Source organism: Xenopus laevis, chromosome 7L (genome assembly GCF_017654675.1).
Source record: "Xenopus laevis strain J_2021 chromosome 7L, Xenopus_laevis_v10.1, whole genome shotgun sequence".
Classification (NCBI taxonomy): Eukaryota; Metazoa; Chordata; class Amphibia; order Anura; family Pipidae; genus Xenopus; species Xenopus laevis.
In genome coordinates, this window is record NC_054383.1 from 52579568 (window position 1) to 52601670 (window position 22103).

General features: G+C 40.6%; 1 protein-coding gene across 1 annotated transcript in view; it reads left to right on the forward strand.

The window, feature by feature from the left end:
• Nucleotides 1-17848, forward strand: part of rgr.L (retinal G protein coupled receptor L homeolog) — a 36520-nt gene extending 18672 nt beyond the window's left edge. Inside the window, exons 5-7 of the mRNA NM_001092855.1 lie at nucleotides 7362-7479; nucleotides 15100-15213; nucleotides 17385-17848. Coding sequence (NP_001086324.1) covers nucleotides 7362-7479; nucleotides 15100-15213; nucleotides 17385-17528 — 376 coding nt within the window. The 3' untranslated portion in view covers nucleotides 17529-17848. The remainder of the gene's footprint in view (nucleotides 1-7361; nucleotides 7480-15099; nucleotides 15214-17384) is intronic.
• The last annotated feature ends 4255 nt before the right edge of the window (nucleotides 17849-22103 follow it).

Genomic DNA, 22103 nt, shown 5'->3' on the forward strand with positions numbered 1-22103 from the left:
GCCCACATTGCACTGAATCTGGACAACCTTCCTCCTACGTGCAATGGGACTCCAACACCTTCATGCTCTAGGCTTCTCGGATTTAACATTGGGGCCCCAATCTCTCCTTTTAGCCTGAAAGGACTGGTTTCTGTTCTTCCATTGTCCAGAAAAAGATTTCCCGGACTTGTACTGCCTGGTATCTCTGAAAGAACCCTTGAAGTTCCTAGCTGGGTTTCTTTTGTCCCTACGCTCTTGCGGCAGAAAGGAAGACTTCCCTGCCGATGCTTTAGAAATAATTTGATCCAGGTCTGAACCAAACAAGAGGTTTCCCTTGAATGGAAGACTGCATAAATTATGCTTAGACTGGGAATCCGCATGCCATTGTCTCAACCATAATCCTCTTCTCGCCACGACGGATAGACCCATAGATCTAGCTGCCAGTTTTATTGATTCCAGAGACGCCTCTGCAGCAAATTCATTTGCGACTTTCACGTCCTGAAGCAATTCAATCAGTTTATCTCTGTCAGTGCCCGCCTTAATTGCTTCTTCCAGTTCCTGAAGCCATATCTTATTGGCCCTAGTGACCGAGGTAATCGCAATTGCTGACTTACATGCTGCACCGCCTGCCACATAGACTCTTTTCAATGCCCCATCTTGTCGCCTTTCCATTGTATCCTTAAGGGATACTCCTTCATCTATCGGAAGGGTAGTTTTCCTGGCAACCCTCGTGATGGCCGCATCTACTTTAGGAGAATTCTCCCACGGCTTAGACACATCCTCTGGGAAGGGAAATAGTTTTTTAAACTTTCTAGGAACTACTTGCTTTCTGTCAGGATTCTCCCATTCAGACTGGATAGTTGACTTGATGACATCGTGGACTGGGAATAAATGATTCTTTTTTGCAGCAGATTTAAACATTCTATCTTGCTTAACTGGAGATTTGTTTGAATCTTCTAAATCCAAAGTTTTCCTAATTGCTTTAATAAGAGGTTCTACCATGTCAGTATTGAATGAAGATTCCCCATCATCAACTGTATCCTGATCAGAGATTTCCCCTTCCGAGTTTGACCAAGTCCTGGAAGATTCCGTTCTAACTGGAGTAGGCCTATCTGGGCTACTTCTGCCCCCTGCAGAGGAAGATCTACTTGTGGTCTGACCTAAGCTTTTCAACACATTATCCGTAACTTGCGACATCATGGAAGTTACTGATTGGTTAATTGTTTCCTTCATCCAATTCATCATGTCAGGAGCTTGTGTTGGAATCACTCCAGAAGCTTCCTGCAGGCATTTAGTGCACAATCTTTTATCTGGAAGAGCATAGCTTGAACATGAGGCACAATCTCTCCTGGCCATTTTCCTCCTACTTCCTTCTCTGGTTGGAGAACTCCTATTAAGAGAAAAAGCCACCATTACTAAATTAAGCGAAATAAACCTTTTTTTTTTTTTTTTTTTACTTCTCCTTTAATACAGTTTGATCCCGTGTTCACCTCTCAAAGGAATACTCACCCCCTTGAGCCTGAGTGAGATCTTCTAGAGCTCATCATGCAGATAGGGATACACTCCACCAGTTATCCAATATGAAGTGAAGACCAACCTAAAGATCCAATGCAAATTATAAATACCTGTCCAAGGAGGATCCCTGCAGGCTCAGCAGTAGTAGTCAGGAAAAACATATACTTACAACAGTACCCTCCTGACAGCACAAACGGCACAGAAACACCTTACCAGATCTGCAGCCAACCGGGGGAGAGGAAGCGCCTCTTTTAAGTTTGGGCGCCAGGCCTCAGGCGCCATTTTGCCAAGCGTGTCACTTCCGGGTTGCAGCGTCAGCACGCCGGCGCCATCTTGGAGGCTGAATACTCGGCGTCTTATCGCGCATGGTGCCTGAATAGGCTTTTGCGACTTACAGCACCGGTGGCACACATGGCCCAAGCCTACTCGGCTTTCCCAAGGACACCCACAAGAAAACATCTCGGTCCTGGGACATCAGAAGGGGAGAGGTACCCATCTGGAACTAGCGGGGTGAGCGACAGGAGGAAAAAAAGATGGCGGCCAGGGGGCGGAAGCAGGGTTTTTATGTTGTATTTCCTGTCCCATTGCATGGTGGGAGGGATTAACCCATTGTGGCCCACTGCCATGTGTAAGGAACAGGAAAAAGCCTTACTCCCTGCCGATTTGCTGTTGATTTCTTCTGCTGGATAAAAAGAGGGGGGTGGGGCAGCGTGAGGGAGAGAGCCCTTTGCAGCAGGCAGGAGAAGCTGCAAGGGAAACAGAACAAGAAGCTCCGCCTCCTGTGTGACATCATCAAGCTCACATTCTGACAGGAAGGAAGAGAAAGCTGCAGTCTGGCTGCCACAGTCAGCCACAGTCGGATGCAGAACTATATTTATGAAGTGAAAAAAAGCTTTAAAGGAATTGTTCAGTGTAAAAATAAAAACTGGCTAAATAGATAGCCTGTGCAAAATAAAAAATGTTTCTAATATAGTTAGTTAGCCAAAAATGCAATGTATAAAGGCTGGAGTGATTTGATGTATAACAAGTCAGTCAGAACCTGCTTTTCAGCTCTCTTGGTTTACACAGACTGGTTACCCTGGTTACCAGGCAGTAACCAATCAGAGACTTGAGGGGGGGCCACATGGGTCATATCTGTTGCTTTTGAATCTGAGCTGAATGCTGAGGATCAATTACAAACTCACTGAACAGAAATGTACCATGTGGCCCCCCTTCAAGTCGCTGACTAACTTAGAGTTATAGAGCTGAAAAGCAGGAAGTTGGATTCTGGCTGTTTTATTAGACATCTGTTCACTCCAGCCTTTATATATTATATTTTTGGCTAACTAACTATATTAGAAACATTTTTCATTTTGCACAGCCTATCTATTTACCCAGTTTTTATTTTCACACTGAACTATTCCTTTAAGGAAAAAACAGTCAGCATGACCTTTAGGTAACTTCAAATGAAGAATAATTTTTTTTAAATAAGTTTTTAAACAATCTGGTAACTAGGGTCCAAATTATCCCAAGCAACCATGAATTAATTTGAATAAGAGACTGGAATAGGAATAGGAGAGCCCTGAATAGAAGGATCAGTAATAAAAAGTAACAATACATTTGTAGCCTTATAGATCATTTGTTTTTAAGAAGGGAGTCAGCGACGCCCATTTGAAAGCTGTAAAGATTCAGAGGAAAAAGGCAAATTACTATAAAACTATAAAAAATAAATAGTGAAAACCAATTGAAAAGTTGCTTAGAATTGGTTGTTCTATAATATAACAAAAGTTACCTTGAAGATCATTGTGTGTGCTAGTAGCAATAGAGACAGTAACAATAGCCTCGGTAACACCTTCCCTTTAATTTGCTTTGCTACTGAAGACATTAAATTTAGACAGATGAATAACTGGAAAAAAATTACTAGGCAGCCAGAGGGGGTTGGAACCTTGTGGAAGTTAACTGATCACATGGGTGGCCCTCTGGGCACTCCCTACTTACTTGGTCAATTTTCTTTCCTTTTACAACTCTGGGCCTCTTGTGGATGGCCACAGAGTTTTAAATAGGTTTGGCATTTACACTTGTTTTTCCTATGAAAAAAATGAGTTGGCAAGCAACACTCAGTCCAGCTTGTGGCACTTTAAGGACTAAATATCTTGTCAAGATACATAGTTCTTATGGAAAGTCTACTGAAGTATGACAATTGGAACAGCAGAATAGCATATTGTTTATTGCCTTGTTATCTCCCACATTCATCAAACTATAGGTCTCTGAAACAAGCAGCTAAAAAATTAAATTGTATGTAAGCATTTTTTAAAAACCAATTCTCTTTATGCTGATACAAATTGATTCTAAAGTCAGTGAACAAAAATATGCAAAAGGTTTTCATATTATTTTATATTAAATGTTTAAAATGATTCATTGAAGGTATGGGCAAGGTTATTAATAGACTATATATGACATAGTTAGTAGAATACCTTGTCTTTTTTGGAAAGGGAGTTCACATAATAGGTATTAAGATATCCTATAGATGGCTATATAATGGCACATATTATTAGCCAAAATATGGATAAATATCTCACGCACACAATGAAAAAAATTAACACAACAAATTTTTGGCATTCAGTAAATATGCTGAATGACAACTTTTTATTCCAGCTCGTTCAAGAACCTACTAGGAATAACTCTCTTTTGGACCTTGTAATAACTAACAATACTGAACTCATCTCTAACATTTGTGTGCGTGAGCATTTAGGGAATAGTGATCATAACATGGTCTCCTTTGAGATTCTGTTGCAGAAGCAATTCTATAAGGGAGTAACTAAAACACTAAATTTCAGACGTGCAAACTTTGACAGTATAAGGGCATCTCTGCAACATATTAAGTGGGAAATGCTTTTCACAGGGTTAAACACGGAACAAAAATGGGAAGTCTTAAAATGCTGCTTAATAAATATACTTGTCAGTATATTCCACTTGTAAGCAAGGAACGTCGTTGCAAAGCTTTTTGGTTCAATAGAAGCATTGGTGTTGAGGTGGGTAAGAAAAGACGTGCTTTTAAGGCTTTCAAGTTAGCTGGGACAGCCGAATCTTTTATAAGGTATAAGGAGGCCAATAAATCATGCAAAGAAGCTATAAGGCAAGCTAAAATTGATATAGAAAAGGATATTGCAGCAAGCAGTAAAAAAAAAATCCAAAATTATTTTTTAAATATGTTAATAGTAAAAAAATGAAGCAGGAAGGGGTGGGACCCTTACTATCAGAGGGGGGTCAGCTGGTTGATGAAAACAAAAAAAAAACGCAGATTCTGAATATTTTTCATCTGTCTACACAAATGAGGAACCAGTAAGTGAAGGTTTCCTTCTTAATAGTACCAATTCTAGTAATACAACTAATGATGCATGGTTCACACATGAAGAAAATCAAAAGAGACTAGAACATGTTAAGATTAACAAAGGTCCGGGGCCAGATAGTATTCATCCCAGGGTAATTAGCGAGCTTAGCTCTGTGATTGCCAAACCTCTTTACTTAATTTTTCAGGATTCATTGAGATCTGGCATAGTGCCGAGATACTGGCGAATTGCTAATGTGGTGCCTCTATTCAAAAAAGGATCCTGTTCTCAGCCTCAAAACTATAGGCCAGTTAGTCTGACATCAGTGGTAAGAAAGCTTTTCGAAGGGTTAATAAAGGATAAGATACTGGACTTCATAGCAAATCATAATACTATGAGTTTGTGCCAGCATGGTTTTATGCGTAATAGATCTTGCCAGACTAACTTAATTTCTTTTTATGAGAAGGTAAGTAGAGACCTCGATTCTGGGATGGCAGTGGATGTGATTTACTTAGACTTTGCTAAAGCATTTGATAAAGTGGCACACAAAAGGTTACTCGTTAAATTAAGGAATGTTGTCACACTGAACCACTTACTTTCCCCCGGTGCCAGAGAATATTTTATTTGCAACTACTCTATTATGCTAAGAAAGCCATTTTGTTGACCTGGAAGGATACTTGCCCCCCCTCTTTAAGTTGATGGAAACGATTAATAAACGAAATTCTCCCCCTGCAGAAGGCAGTGTATTTAGCTAGAGGGTGTCCGGAAAAATTCCTAAAGATATGGGGTCCTTGGCTTGAGTTGCCTGACACTGCTACTCACTCATTCCAAGCATTGACTTAGGCATGGTTGTATTGCTCTTCATGAAGCAAATGCATGCATATCGCTTTGTTGTACCTAATATGTAACCTTTGACTACCCTAGGTAGACAATTGTAAGACTTTCTTTTGTTTTCTTCTGTACTTTTGTATGTCTTTTTGAAAAAGTTAATAAAAAATAAATTTAAAAAAAAAATTAAGGAATGTTGGCCTGGAACATAGTATTTGTACCTGGATAGAGAACTGGCTAAAAGACAGACTACAAAGAGTGGTGGTAAATGGAACATTTTCTAATTGGACCAGTGTGGTTAGTGGAGTACCACAGGGCTCTGTACTAGGTCCCTTGCTTTTCAACTTGTTTATTAATGACCAGGAGGTGGGCATTGAAAGTACTGTTTCTATTTTTGCAAAAGATACTAAATTGTGCAGAACTATAGGTTCCATGCAGGATGCTGCCACTTTGCAGAGTGATTTGTCTAAATTGGAAAACTGGGCAGCAAACTGGAAAATGAGGTTCAATGTTGATAAATGCAATGTTATGAACTTTGGCAAAAATAATATAAATACAAGTTATACACTAAATGGCAGTGTGTTGGGAGTTTCCTTGAATAATAATTCTGGGCAGTGTCGTTCTGTGGCTACTAAAGCAAATAAAGTTATGTCTTGCATAAAAAAGGGCATTAACTCAAGGGATGAAAACATAATTATGCCTCTTTATAGGTCCCTGGTAAGGCCACATCTGGAGTATGCAGTGCAGTTTTGGACTCCAGTCCTTAAGAGGGATATAAATGAGCTGGAGAGAGTGCAGAGACGTGCAACTAAATTGTTTAGAGGGATGGAAGACTTAAATTATGAGGGTAGACTGTCAAGGTTGGGGTTCTTTTCTCTGGAAAAAAGGCGCTTGCAAGGGGACATGATTACACTTTACAAGTACATTAGAGGACATTATAGACAAATAGCAGGGGACCTTTTTACCCATAAAGTGGATCACCGTACCAGAGGCCACCCCTTTAGACTAGAAGAAAAGAACTTTCATTTGAAGCAACGTAGGTGGTTCTTCACAGTCAGGACAGTGAGGTTGTGGAATGCACTGCCAGGTGATGTTGTGATGGCTGATTCAGTTAATGCCTTTAAGAATGGCTTGGATGATTTTTTGGACAGATATAATATCAAAGGCTATTGTGATACTAAGCTCTATAGTTAGTATAGGTATGGGTATATAGAATTTAATTAAAAGTAGGGAGAGGTGTGTGTATGGATGCTGGGTTTTCATATGGAGGGGTTGAACTTGATGGAGTTTGTCTTCTTTCAACCCAATTTAACTATGTAACTATAATTAGATAAGGTGATCATACAGCATTAGAAATGTGGCTATGAAACAGCTATCCTGTGCTGTGGGATGATCAGGCACATATTAGTTTAAACTGGGAATGCATGAAATACCAAATTGTACTCATAATTTGGCTCAACAGCCAACCAATTAGATCTGTGCACTCAATTCTCCAACATAACTAATTATGACATTACTACCTTACTTCCATTTCCAGTACAATTGGCATTCTGCTTGGAGAATTGTTTGTTGGCTACAATATTTTATTTTTTACACTTATTCTATGCAGCAATATACAAATGTCTCTTTATTGCAATGTATTGAAAACCAAGAAGTTTGTTAATGACTAATCTTTCCATTCTCTGTATGTGTTATCCTGGTTGTATCAATGACAATCTCTCTCTCAATTAGAAATTTCACCTCATTTCTATTCACAATGGCTTTCTTTGAGTTTCTCGTGCCCGTCTTCATCCTACTGACCGCATATCAATCAATATATCAGAAAATGAAGAAAAGTGGTCAGATCAGGGTAAGAATATGCTCCCAACCTATTATCACAAAGATGCTAATTTTGCACTTCTTTGCATTTCTTAGATTGTTTATAAGCAGCTTGTACAATACATCACATGTTATTCCTTCACCTATTGTATAATAAATAGAATTAATTGTTTCTACTCAAAAAAATTAACAGTAAGAATTTAGATTCATGCTGATGTAATAGCTGGTTATGTAACTTGCTTTGAGGACACATGCCTTTTAATGTTGTTTCAGCTTCTTTGATTTAACTGCCCTCTTGAAATGAGCCAACCGGCCTTCTTTAGATAAAGCTATTCATGTGAAATGGTAAAACGTGCACTGAGTGATAGAAAAGAATATAGCTGGAATCTTTAAACCAGAAATGTATGCACTAAGCACGTGAAGCACATAAATCCTTAAAGGAGACCCAAACCCTAAAATGCCATATTTTATACTCATAAAACTTATTGCACTAGTGTAATGTTTCGCTTCTCAATGATCCAAAACTTCAAACTTGTCTGTGACACTCACATGCTAAGTGAGCTCTGAACAGCTGTTGAGAAGCTAAGTTTGTGGCTTGTTGCAAATTATCAAGCAGGAAATGAGATTGACCTGTAATATAAGATGATGCTATAAGGCTGATTATTAAATTCTGTCACTGTTTCTGAGCTGGCATGTAGTGTTTATATGTATTTATTATTAATCAGCTTTATATTGTGACATTTATGGTCTATGCATATTGTATATTTTGAGTTGGTCCCTGAGCTCAGTAACTGACATCAGCACAGAGCATGTGCAATGAATCAGCAGAAAAAAAGATGGGGAGCTACTGGGGCTTCTTTGGGGGCACATATCTTCCCTGCTAAAAGGCTGTGGTTGCCTTGGGTAGTACATAAGCCAAAAACATAATGTACAGCATTTCTAGCTTACTTTTTTCATTGAGCCTTAGTTGTCCTTTAATTTCATATTTTTAAACAGATAGTAATTATCAACTAGTATAAGCAAATAGAAATAATATTAAAAGAGCATGTCTCATTTTAAATGCAACACAGGTAATTCACGGCATATTTGTTTGCTATATGTTCTTGTTATATTGGGAAGATCATTTATCTGCTAATGGAGGCTAAATGAAATCTTAATTATTTTACTGTTGAATGAAATATGTTTCATTCCTTAATATTCACCCTTCAAGCTCAAACCTAAAACCTCAAGCATGTGCCTAAAACATGGCAAGCTTTAAATTGTTTTGTCGAGGGGAGGGGGAACCATCATCAGGAAGCCAGAGTATACAAATGAGGCCAAGCCCAAAGGCTTGTGTGTTTGTAAATGGAGCCCCCCGATTTTATATTTCAGAATTCATATTCTAAATATCCTAAATGTGTGTGTAGATAGAAAGATAAGTAGGTACATATGGTGTATATCTCCATGTTTTTTTTTATATTCTATTAACATGTTCTCCATGTTGTCCAATAAAAATATACATTATTTATTATCAATACTTTTTTCTTTTTAAACTGACATATTTTATTGATTTTCATTACAAAGAATGTGGGCTGTCTGCTTGTTGTGGTACCCTGCTCCAAAAAAAGCAATGCTCAATAATAACATAAAAGTATAAGGAAAGAAACAAAAAAAGAAAAAGGAAAAAAAGGGAAAAAAATAAACATGTAACCTATATATAAAATAACAGTCACAATGTGGTGGCAGGGAATTTCATTACTGCTTAGATAATGAGCCTAAATTTTTCGGGTTATAATCTGTCTCATGGATGTGTTGCGTCGGTCACAAGTGGAGGGCAATATAGAGCTGGGGATCATTTTCGTGAGCTAGCTTGTCAATACTTTTTAGGTAATTTTTATGTAATTGTTATTGAAAGCATTATCTGCCTGCCTCTGAATCACTCTAACTAATCATGCTTTTATAACATTATAGTCAATTCACCTTGAGTCAAGATCCCACAATGCTTTGCATGGTCTGTAAGTAACAGAGCAGCAGAGTAAAGGAATAACATACTTGTGCAGTCATTGTAAGAACTGGAGCTTTAACTGTAGTTTTAAATATTAAATTACTGGAGTAATGCTTTATGTACCAGTAGGTCTTTTCATTTGACACAAGGTCACCCATTCCGATTAGAAGAAAAGAGGTTCCACCTAAATATTCAGAAGGGGTTTTATACAGTGAGAGCTGTGAAGATGTGGAATTCTCTCCCTGAACTAGTTGTACTGACTGATACATTAGATATCTTTAAGAAGGGGTTGGATGGCTTTTTAGCAAGTGAGGGAATACAGGGTTATGGAAGATAGCTCATAGTACAAGTTGATCCAGGGACTAGTCCGATTGCCATTTTGGAGTCAGGAAGGGATTTTTTCCCCCTCTGAGGTAAATTGGAAAGGCTTCAGATGGGTTTTTTAAAAGTTAAAAGGTTGAACTTGATGGATGGGTGTCTTTTTTCAACCTAACTTACTATGTTACAGGGGGCGTGGCCACCTACTGAAGTGAGCAGACGCACGCCACCTTAGCTCCGCAGGTACTCCACTTTATCCGGTGTTATCCTGATACTACCAGCCTCTGTACTGCCCACCACCTAACTCTGAGGGCTATGAGCAAGCTCATGGGCAAAAAAAAGCTGGCCATGGCAGATTCTTCGGCCATAAGGCCGCATCTCCGTGATTCTCTTAGGCTTTCCAAAATGGCCGACAAGTTCAAACCAGACTCACCTAAAGATTAGCGTTCACTGCTTGCGCAGAAAACACATGCCTCGCCTACCACAGAAGATGGCGATAAGGGAGTCAGGGAACAAGCCTCAGACCTTCAGCAACAGGAGCCAAACAGCCCTGCAGCCGACGAGGAACTGACACTGGCGGATCCACTATACAGACCTGTCACGCTGTAAACGTGGCAAAGGTGGATGAGAGTTGATTTTGCGATCCTGCGACAGGATCTCCAGAAAGTCAGAGAAAGAATTACTGAAGTCAAACGCAGGGTGAGTGACTTAGAAGACTCCGGTAACCCACTACCCAAGCACCTGGATCAACTTCATCGTCGGCTAAAACCAGCAGAGGCCAAATCTGACGACCTAGAGAACCAGCTCTGGAGGAACAAGTCCGGTTCTTTGGCTTCCCTTAGAGATCGGAAGGGTCAGACGCCACGAAATTCATGGAAGCATGGCTTAAGGGAGAATTCGGTGATGATGCATTTTCCTCGGCCTTTGTCATCGAACGGGCACACCGTATACCAGTTAGGCCTCCACCACCAAGGGCCCCTCCCAGGCCTATGAAAGCTCGTCTGCTCAATTACAGGGACAGGGATGTGGCCCTTACAGCAGCAAGACGGAAAGGGGAGCTACATTATGAAAACACAACCATCTCCTTATACCCTGATTTTTCCAATGAACTATGGAAACAACGCCAACAATTTATGGGGGTGAAACGCCACTTCACGGATGCTGGCCTCCAATATGCTATGGTATATTCTGCTAAACTGTGGGTCTGATCAGATGGTAAGACATACTTCTTCAGCTCTCTCAATGGTTGGATAGTCGACCATAATAGCATACATGGTCCTGCTTAATGTTAAGTGTTGGCACCCAGAGCTAAAACCTCACAGCCCATCTGGGGAAAACCGCGCAGCCTCTTATTTCGGGGCCTATGGTTGCCCGCAGCACCCAAGACACTTGCTCTAGCTCATTCTACCCCAACTGGTAAAATCCCCGGGGTAGCAGACTAGGGGCTACAAAATGCTATATAGCTACACTACTCTGAGACACTTTTGGGAACCACTATTTGTTTCCCGTTTTTTTTGCTTCACGTCACTGGTGATTTTCATTCCCTTTAATTGGTTAACGACTGTTTAGGTTTTGCAAACTTGGTTAGTGCACTTCTCATTTTTGGTGCACCCCTCCAGAATTTTACTATGTTAATGGTTCAAGGCTGCTCCAATACCGGAGTAAGTAGGGTGGGGGATTTTGGGATATTCTCTATACTCTCTCAACTGTTTCTCAATCTTGATTTTTTCTCTTCTCTCTTTTTCTCTTTTCTTCCATGTGGGAGGGATCTTGGCAACAAAATTGTATATGATATTTATGTCAAAGGTAACAGCTATATCATGGAATGTTAGGGGAATAAATTCCCCATTAAAACGATCTCTTGTGTTTAATTTTCTTCGCAAGTACTCTCCCCACATTATTTGTTTGCAAGAGACTCATATCTGCAAATCCCGTATATTATAGTAAGTATTTATACCCCCCCTACCATTTAATGATGAGCTGTTATTTCACTTACTCCCGCTCATTGCGAGTTTAAATCCAGACCCTGTATTAATACTTGGTGACTTTAACACAGTGATGGATGCGGAGAGGGACCGCCTCTCCCTAGCTCCTATAAGAAGCACTGGCTCTAGTGCGTTAAAGGCATAGGCAGAAACCTCGGGGTTTGTTGATGTGTGGAGGGCTAGTCACCCAAATCAACATATGTTCTCTTGTTACGCTAGGGGTGCCATGTCAAGGATAGACCTCGCTTTCCACTCAAGTGACCTGTCTCCCAAAATAATTAGAGCAGAGTTCCTCCCTAGAGGGATCTCTGATCACTCCCCACTATTGGTAACCTCGTGCCTACATGTGAGGCCCGCTCAAAGAATCTGGAGATTAAGCCCCTGCTGGATATCTCATCCTGACATCCAGAAAGACATTCAACAGACAATACAAAACTATTTCCATCTTAATTTAGACTCTGCACCCTTGCCCTGTGTATGGGATGCTATGAAGGCAGTGATTAGGGGGGGAATATATCTCAACAATAGCACATGTAACAAAACAATTCTAGAACATGCTCTTGAAAATTCTTACGCACCCCTTAGATATAAACCAAAATTTGGCAGAATTCTATCAAGACCTATATTCCTCTAAACTCCAAAAAAAACCCCTCTGAAATTGCAGATTACCTTGACCAACTCAACCTTCCAAATGTACCTTTGAAATTCAGAATTCCCATCCAGGAGAAAGAGGTACTTGAAGCTATCACTTCTTTACCTACTACTAGGAAAACCCCAGGACCAGATTGGATTCCTAATTCATGGTACACTACTTATGCCTCTCTATCAGTCACCCACTTAACTAACATCTTCAACCAAACTCTGACTACTGCCCAATTATCAGCTTCCTTTCGAGAAGCTATTATTATTCTCATTAAAACCTGGTAAGAACCCCCTATCCTGTGCTTCATACAGACCTATTTCCCTTATCAATTCGGTCTATAAAATTTTAACAAACGTTCTGGCTAGACGGCTAAATTTTGTCATTACTTCGGTGGTTGCTCCAGACCAGGTAGGCTTTCTACCCCACAAAGCAGCCGAACTTAACATTAGAAGGCTATATACCAATTTAATACTTACCCATGACAACCCAGGCACCAGAGTCATTGCTTCCCTCGACAATGAGAAGGCATTTGACTCTGTTCGAGTGGGCTTATTTATGGGAAAACTTGCGGAAATTTGGATTCTGAATTTTTTTTTTGACATGGGTACAGGCCTTATATACTAACCCCACTGCTAACGTACGGTCTAATCTAGACGTATCCTCCCCTATAGCCCTAGCTAGAGGCACGTCAAGGATGCCCGCTCTCCCGGGGTCTTTTTGCCCTTGCGATGGAGCCACTACCATGTTTAATAAGGTCAAGCCCGGAAGTCCGGGGTTTTAAACTTGGTCATCTTAGGGAAAAGATATCTCTATTTGCTGACGATACCCATCTCTATTTACATGACCCTGGCCCATCCCTCCAAACAGCTCTCCAACTGATAAACACTCATACCTTATACTCAGGCCTCAAGATTAATTGGTCCAAATCTACCCTCTTGCTCCTTGACCCACAAGCCTCAGAGGCTCTGGACCCAAACCTTCCACTAGAGCAAGTAGATACAATTAAGTACTTGGGGATCTACATACACCCACAGCTTGAGAAATACAAACAACTGAACATAGACCCTCTTATGGCCTCTCTGCATAAAGCAGTGGATCAAACTCCTGCTATCTCTGATAGGAAGAATCATTTTAAAATGAAGTTCCTCCCTAAATTCCTATATCTATTTAGGCAAACTCCTTGAGCAATTGCTCTTAATACCTGATCCTGGAATTTGGGCTCAATACAATGTCAAGTATATTAAAGATATATATGTGGACAATAATTTACTTTCATTTCAAAAACTGAAGACCAACTTTAACCTTCCAAATAGGATGCTGTTCCATTATCTGCAACTGAGGCATGCGCTGGCACAGCAATTTTCCCCCAGAACAATACAAATCCAAGTATCCTCAATTTTGGACTTGCTCAGAAAAGAACAGCTAAAAAAAACACTCTCTGTAATCTATGCTCATATCCAACAACCCAAATACTCTGCCACCCGGGATCTCTACAAGAAATGGACTGTTATTATTCCTGATCTTACCTCTGAACAGTGGAAAATTATTTTACAAGACTCGCTGCGTCCCCTGATAAGGTCCCAGGATCGGCTTATACAATTCAAAGATCTCCACAGAGCTTATTATACCCCTTACCTCCTCCACAAAATTAACCCCGCAGTACCGGACCAGTGCAATAAGTGCAAAGGTTCCCAAGCTGACTTCTTCCACATGGTTTGGAATTGCTCCCAGATTCAGCACTTTTGGACAGAAATCGCCCATTACCTCTCTCAGTTTATGGCATTACCAATTAAATTTTATCCTACTGTTTTGCTTCTTAACTATTTGGCAGACATGGTTCTTTCAAGATCAGAAAGAACTCTCCTTATATTTCTGCTATTTCAGGCTAAAAAGGCCATTGCAATCAAGTGGAAAGATCAGATGACCACCCGCCCACACTCAACTTCTGGATAGGTCTGGAGGAACAAACCCTCCCAGTTTTGGAACAAATATATACAGCCAGAGGTTGTCCAAGTTAACCAACACATGGTCGTTGTGGATACTGCGGAACAAATCTTATTAGAATAGACCTCAAAACTCACCTGTACCAAATATGGACTGGCTTCTTCCTGGGGACTAAAATTATGGGGGTCTCGTTTACATAGCACTGGCAATGTAACTTGACAATGTAATGCATCATCTAGGTGTTTTGGTGAGCTGGCCCTAAATATCCATAGATAACTGGGTTAACAATACCTTTGGTACGCTGTGTATGTACCGTCCAAGAAAATTACTGTGCACCTCTCTATTACTATGCATGGAATACCCTCCCAAACTCCCACCACTTTCTCTTTCCCAATACTTTCTCTTTTCTGTTTTCTTACTTTCTTTTCTCTCATCTTTCCCATCTTCTAATGTTTTCCATGGGGTGTTATTAAAAAACTCCAATGCAATGTCTGATTAACAATGCTGTTCATTACTTTGTTATTCTTTGAGATATAAGGCTTTGTGTTGGTTTAATAAATAAATGTTTAAAAAAAAAAAACTTTACTATGTTACTGTAAATATTAGATTAAAAGCAACTACATTTATAGATAACTTTAAAATATGTTTTTGAAAAAAATTAATCTATTAATATTAACTATTCATATAACATTTTTGTTTTAAAGAATGTTTTATTGCAAACCTGCATATATTTTAACATATTGTATTTTTTTGTTGACAAATTCTTTTTGTTTTTAGTTGAACACAAGCATGCCAGTAAAATCACTTGTTTTCTGTTGGGGTCCATATTGTCTGCTATGCTTCTATGCTGTCATTCAGGATGCAACCATCCTCTCTCCAAAACTAAGGATGGTGAGTTTCAGAAATCTTTGGGTCTGCTTACATCTAGATAATGAAAGCTCAAAAACACAGAATTGTATTTAATAAAAATGTGAAAAAACATGGAAATTATAGTATGCTATTTTGCATAATTTTTTTCCACCATTCATGTATGTGTAAACTAATCTGGGCTATTCAGGCCACAAATAGTTTATGTCCAGCTAGTGATATGAGCATGGGTTACATTGCGACTCACACATCAGGATCAGGGCCTTCACTAAGTGGAAGTTTCCCATAAAGGTGTAGTGGAATTAAAACACTCAGGCTACTGTACATAAAAATAAGAATGATTGGACACCAGGAGGTTCTTAGGCTGAAATAAAAAGGATGGTTTATTATATCAGAGACAAATGACCACAGGTTTTACTCACGTATGAGGAGGTATTAGCATATTAAAGAAGAGAGTAGATAGAGGAGGATGATACAGCAATGAAGGATGTGACTCCCATAAGGCATAGTAGTCAAGCGTACATCAATTCCCTCAGGCTGATATACCTCTAAGTGTTCCGGATCCCATCCAGTGGAGTGGTTAGGGAGAAGAAGTCTAGCCTAACACCCTATCCACTGTGGTCCCTTCACTAAAGGCATACAAGGAAGCCTTTTGGAAAGCTACTCCCTGCTACTGATCCTCAATGGAGCACACAACTTCTCTTGCTATATAACCTGTCTACTTCACTCTCCTAGAGAGTCTATGAAAAATCCATCCTGCTCTTACTAATCCTCATTCACTGGGTTTCCTGATTCCCGACTTAAACACTAAAGGTGCTGTCCCTTTAGGGCAATGGCTTTACTGGGCCTTGGTGTACCCAGGCTCAATGGGCACATCCAGATGGTTAGGACATGAGCAGCCAAAGAGGAAGATCCACCCCTTTGCAAACACTATATGGAAGTGTGGCAGGAAGTGGTCATTACACCCTTGACGAATAACACTGATGTAAATGCTTAAATGTATACATGGGCTTTTGCTTAGTAACTAAGGATAAGGAAAAGGGTAGGGCTTAAAGCCATAGGAACATAGTAAAACCTATGGGCCCCTACATATAATTGATCATTGCAACAACATGCAATAGGGCCCTTTATGTACAATAACCATTAGAGACATATGACCACTGTACACTGCACACTGTACCACCTTAAAGGGTAGGCCCCTTTAAAATGAACTTTGTGTGTGATCAGGGTCAGACTGGGCCAACGGGGCACTGGGAAAAAACCTGGCCGGCCCAGTCCTGTTTCCTGCCCTAATCTTCTTGCTGCATGTCACGGCAAATAAAAGTTGCACATGCATGTGTGACTGGGTGCAGCTTGGCAGGGCACCTGGCGGCAGGGGACCCGGAGGGGGGCCCTATGACAGCAGCCCAGGGGCCCCGGGGCCCCCAGTCTGACCCTGTGTGTGATGCAGACAATTCTAACACTGTTTTTCATTTTGTTTTTTGTTGTTGGGTTTTGCAGCTGTTTTAGAATTTCGAATTCTATCTTCCATGTTGCATAAAAAAAACTGCAGTGATTTGGCGATATACTGGAAAAGATGAAAAGCAAAGGCTTTATAGAAAGATAGGCAATTAAAACTAAAATTAAAGTAATAATTATTGCCACACATAGAAACCAGGCAGCAGTTCGAACAAGTTGAAAGGAGGCCAAAAGTAAAAGTATTTTTTTAAACATAGACATAATAATAAAGACTAAGGGGTAGATTTATTAAGGATCAAATTAAATTTTTTATGGTCAAAACTGTCAATTGAATTGTGAATAATCCAAACTCGATTAGAATTTGAATTTCAAGATTTACCACACCTTGGCCCTTTAAAAACTCGACTATTTGCCACCTAAAACCTGCCGAGTTCATGTACAAGTGAGAGGTCCAGAGACCAATTTGAACGTGCCTTCCTGACATTCAAGTTTTTTTCGGAGAAAAAAACTCGATTCACGTTTTCCGGTCGGTAATGTTTTAGATATTCCATTTTTTTAATTAAGTAACCCCCGACCATTCGAGTATATTCAAATTTATTCAAATTATAAATAATTCACATGAATTCGAAATTCAACCTTTGATAAATGTTCCTCCCTATAATAGTTGCTATTGACAATTACAATATAGTAATGCCATTAAAATAACCCTAATGATATTTTTACCCTCATTATTTCAGATGCCTGCTCTCTTGGCCAAAATTTCACCTGCAGTGAATGCCTATGTATACGGACTTGGCAATGAGAACTACCGTGGAGGCATTTGGTTGTACCTTACAGGACAGAAACTTGAAAAAGCCGAAACTGATAGCAGGACTAAATAAGGTTCTTAACTTAGGAACAAAAGCTATATATGATTATCCCTGTACCCCTTACTCCAGTGTAGAAAGTAGATATTATTTTGATATATTTTGTTGCACATAAACAAGGTGAATGCACTGCAGACCCAATAGTTTTAAGTCAGCCTTGTGTAAATGTTATTATGCACTTGTTATATTAATGTATGCAGAGTTTCTTTTTATTGGTTTTTTACTCAATCCAAATTTATTTGAATATGGACTTGAGATGAAAGCTGGTATACTTGTGATATTATTTTGAAACTGAAGTACAAATAAAGTACAAATAAATAAATGCTAAAACCATACTTAAGTAGTGTTATTTTATCATAAGAAATGTTTTAAGGAAATAAACAAAAGAATAACAAATTGCATACATCTTTCATATAAAGCATTGAATACATCTTTTGATCAAAAAAGTTGATTTTTAAAGGCTGAGAATCAAAAATAGCATATTTTTATCATTTGGAAGAATTGTTAGGATGCAGCAACAATAATTGCTTCAGTGGAGCTTACGCTCTTAGGTCCCTACCATATATACACATACAATGGCTATTTCAGGAGCAAATTAGGTGTTTGTTTTTTGAGTGTGAGAGGTAATCAAGAGAAAACTCACACAAAAATGGGAAGAACATAAAAACTCCCAGAAGATAATGTCCTGGCTGGAATCGAACCTAGAACTCCAGTACAGCAAAAAATAATCGATAATCATTTCACCACTGTGCTATTTTCAATACTGTCCTCACTCACACAGTGGATCAAGAACCAATACTGATGCTGCAATAGAATGGCCTTTTACATAGTGCAGCTGTGTCCCGTTATTAGAGAGAGGAAGGCTTACTGAACTAGGGATCTACTATAGTAGGTTGAACGGAATATAAATCAAGAACAAATACCAGCAAAGAGGGCTAAACACAAAGGGTCCACAAATCAATTAAAAATAAATGCTTTGTGTTCTGTGGTTTGATACCTCCATAAATCTGTGACTTCAAAGCAATGTTGGAGGGTTGAAACCTAAACCTTGTGATTTCAAAGCGAGTGTTGCATGTGACTAAGTGTTGCATGTGAATTAAGAATTAAGCAGCGTTAAAAACCTTAAGGCGTTGGTGTGTGCATGCTGGGAGTGCTGGGTGCAAGAAGGGAGTAAGTGCAAATAACTGACTGCTGTGTGTTCTGTGAGTTACCTGATTTTCTTTTTGTGTTTTAGCTTTAGAGTTTCTAAGGGGAACATTTTTTTAAAAAAGTTAAGGGGTTATTTTACTGCTGGTAGCAAATAGCATTTCCTGGTCATCCCCAGGCAGCATAGTAAAAACACACGGGTTATGTCTCCTCACTGTCAGTTACCAGAAGAAAACGCCCACTCTCGTAATAAATACTCACCCTCCCCTCTCTCACGCGTCTTTGTTTTCTTCTGTCAGTTCCGGGTGGCCACTCATCGATCCTCTGGGATCCAATTACCGGGTGCAGTTTTTTCTGGCAGCTCTCTCCACCCGAAGCCCTGGCGTTATCAGCGTTAGCTGTGTGTCTGGGGATCCCGTTGCAGCAGGGGATAACATATATGCCGCTCAGGCACCTTCAGCGTTAGCGCTATGGGCAAGGTGCGTGTCGCACCAGTAGTGACGTCATCACAGCGTTCAGGAGTTTTAAAAAGTTGCCGGTTACAGAGCGCACTGCTCTCAGTAGCTGCCGATTAGAGATGGAACCGGCTGCCCTAAAACGTGCTGCTGCTAAACCTTCAGGGTGAGTGGTTAACCGAGGATTTTAATTTTTATTTTTCTGCGAAAAAAGCTGCTGCTAACTATCTTCCTGCTATTGCAGTGATTCTACCCCGGCTGAAGAACCCAGTATTAAAAGGCAAGAAGCTGTGCCGTGACTGCCTAGATGGCTATGCCTCAAGGGAGGAAGGTTATAGTAAGGAGAAGGTCCAGGCTGCTGCCCCTGCTACAGTTGTAGATCAAGCTGCTGTTATGAAGTGGATAAAGGAGGCAGTGGGTGAGACCATGAAACAACATCATAGAGGTTCGGCTTCTAAACCTTCTACATCTGCTATGCTGCAGGATTCATCCTCTGAGGGAGAATATTTGTCCTCAACAGAGGAAGATAAAAATGAGGAAGGGACATTTGACACCAAGTTAGTTCCTTCGCTTATAAAGGCCATAAGACAGACTTTAAGTCTGGAAGATCAGCAACAGGAGAATTCTTCAAAATCACTTTTTGTTAAAAAGAGAAAGCTAACTTTTCCTGTTCATCCAGAGATTAAGGATCTAATGAGTCAGGAATGGAAGACATATAAGAAGACTCCAGTAGAGACGAAATTATCTGTACTGTATCCTTTTCTAGCCGAAAACATGCAGATCTGGGATAACCCCCCATCGGTAGATGCTCCTGTGGCCCGTTTATCAAAGAAGACAGCTCTGCCAATCGATGATGTGTCAGCACTAAAGCACCCAATGGACAGGCGGATGGAGATTGATTTAAAGAGGGCATATATGACAGCAGGAGCAACTTGTAAACCAGCGGTGGCAATAGTATCGGTGGCAAAAGCGATGTCCTTGTGGGTGGATAATTTAGAACAGGCAGTTAGAGAGGAATCACAGGAAGAGAATATCTGTGAGGCCCTAGCAGACATCAAGAAAGCAGCAGAGTTTTGTCTGGAAGCAGCAGTGGATATTTCAAGATTGTCGGCACGTAGTATGGCCTATAATGTGGCTGCTCGTAGAGCACTGTGGCTGCGTACATGGTACGCAGATACGGCATCAAAAAGTACACTTTGCAGACTACCTTTTGAAGGAGGTCGTCTGTTTGGCAAATCCCTTGATGAATTGATTTCTAAGTCTTCAGGAGGTAAGAGCACCTTATTGCCACAGACCAAGCGTCCTCAAGTGGTCTCTAGAAGACAGTATGACAGATATCCGTCCAGACGAAAGGAGGAAGCCAAGGCTTATAGGCCTGGGAGAGAGTACAGATCAAATTGGCGGTCGGGGCAGACTGGGTTTTTTCGTTTCCCCAAGGGTAAGAATGCTCCAAAGCCGCAGTCCAAGCCCCAATGAGATGAGGCCGGCCCCACCCCCCTTAGTAGGAGCAAGGCTTCTGAAATATCAGGAGGTGTGGGCCAGAGAAACAGACGACAGATGGGTCAATTTAGTGGTCTCAAGGGGGTATCTCTTAGAGTTCCACAGAAGACCTACAGGAAGCCACTTTATTTCTTCAAAAAGAGCTCAAAAATTTTCAGATCATCTGCTTTTTCAGCAATACATAGAAGAGTTGTTGGCCAAGGAGGCGATTGTTCCAGTCCCTGCCAGGCTGCAAGGTCAGGGGTTTTACTCACCACTTTTTCTTGTAACAAAGGCTTCAGGAGAATTACGACCAATCTTAGATTTAAGAAGGTTGAACAAGTTTTTGAGGACGCAAAGGTTCAAGATGGAATCATTGGCAACTATCAAGTCAGTAGTTCACGAGGGAGATTGGTTAGCATCCCTGGATCTGAAGGATGCATATTTGCATGTGCCTGTGGCAGAGGAGCATCAGCAATTCCTCAGATTTGCTTGGGAGAGCAATCATTATCAGTTCCGTTGCCTTCCCTTTGGCCTGTCAACCTCACCCAGAACATTCTCCAAAGTCCTAGTAGTTCTGATAGCGAAACTAAGACAGGAGAAGATCGAAATTTATCGTTACCTGGACGATCTATTGATAGTAGCAAGGGAGAAAGAGATTCTCTTGCAGCATGTAGCAAGGGTGGAATTTGTTCTCCAGCATTTTGGCTGGGTTCTGAATCGGAAGAAGAGTCAGCCAGATCCCACACAGAGGATAATCTATTTGGGAGCCCTTCTCGATACCAGATTAGGGATGATATCACTTCCAGTAAAGAAGATACAACATATAGTCACACAAGCCAAAATGTTGGAGAGTCACCAATTCATTCCAGCAAGACAGTTCATGAGTTTCCTAGGCCTACTAACCTCAACCTTAGAGTTGGTGAGATGGGCGAGATGGAATATGAGGCCAATTCAAAATTGGTTTCTTGTGACATGGGACCGGAACAGGAGAGATTGGTCCCAGAAAATTCAGATACCCAGTCATCTAAAAGATCACCTTCACTGGTGGCAGAATGCAGCCAACCTTCGGAGGGGGTTTCCCTTGGAGGAGCCAGACTGGCTAGAGATGTACACGGATGCATCTGGAGTAGGCTGGGGAGCACATGTGGAGGAATGGGCAGTGCAAGGGTTTTGGAAGAACGGAAAGTCTCACTTACCTTCGAATGTCCTGGAGTTGAGGGCAATCAAGGAGGCCCTGAAGTCCTTACAGCCAGTCCTGTTGGGGGGGCGCAGTGAAGATAAGATCGGACAACGCCTCAGCTGTGGCATATATAAGGAAACAGGGGGGAACTGGCAGTATCAAGTTACTGAAAGAGACTCTACCGATCATGGAATGGGCACAACGTCACCTGTTGGACATAACAGCAGTCCATGTACCAGGGATCCAAAATCAACAAGCAGATATGTTGAGCAGGTACCCGTTGGAGAGAGGGGAATGGGAGTTGAACCCACAGATCTTCGATTGGAT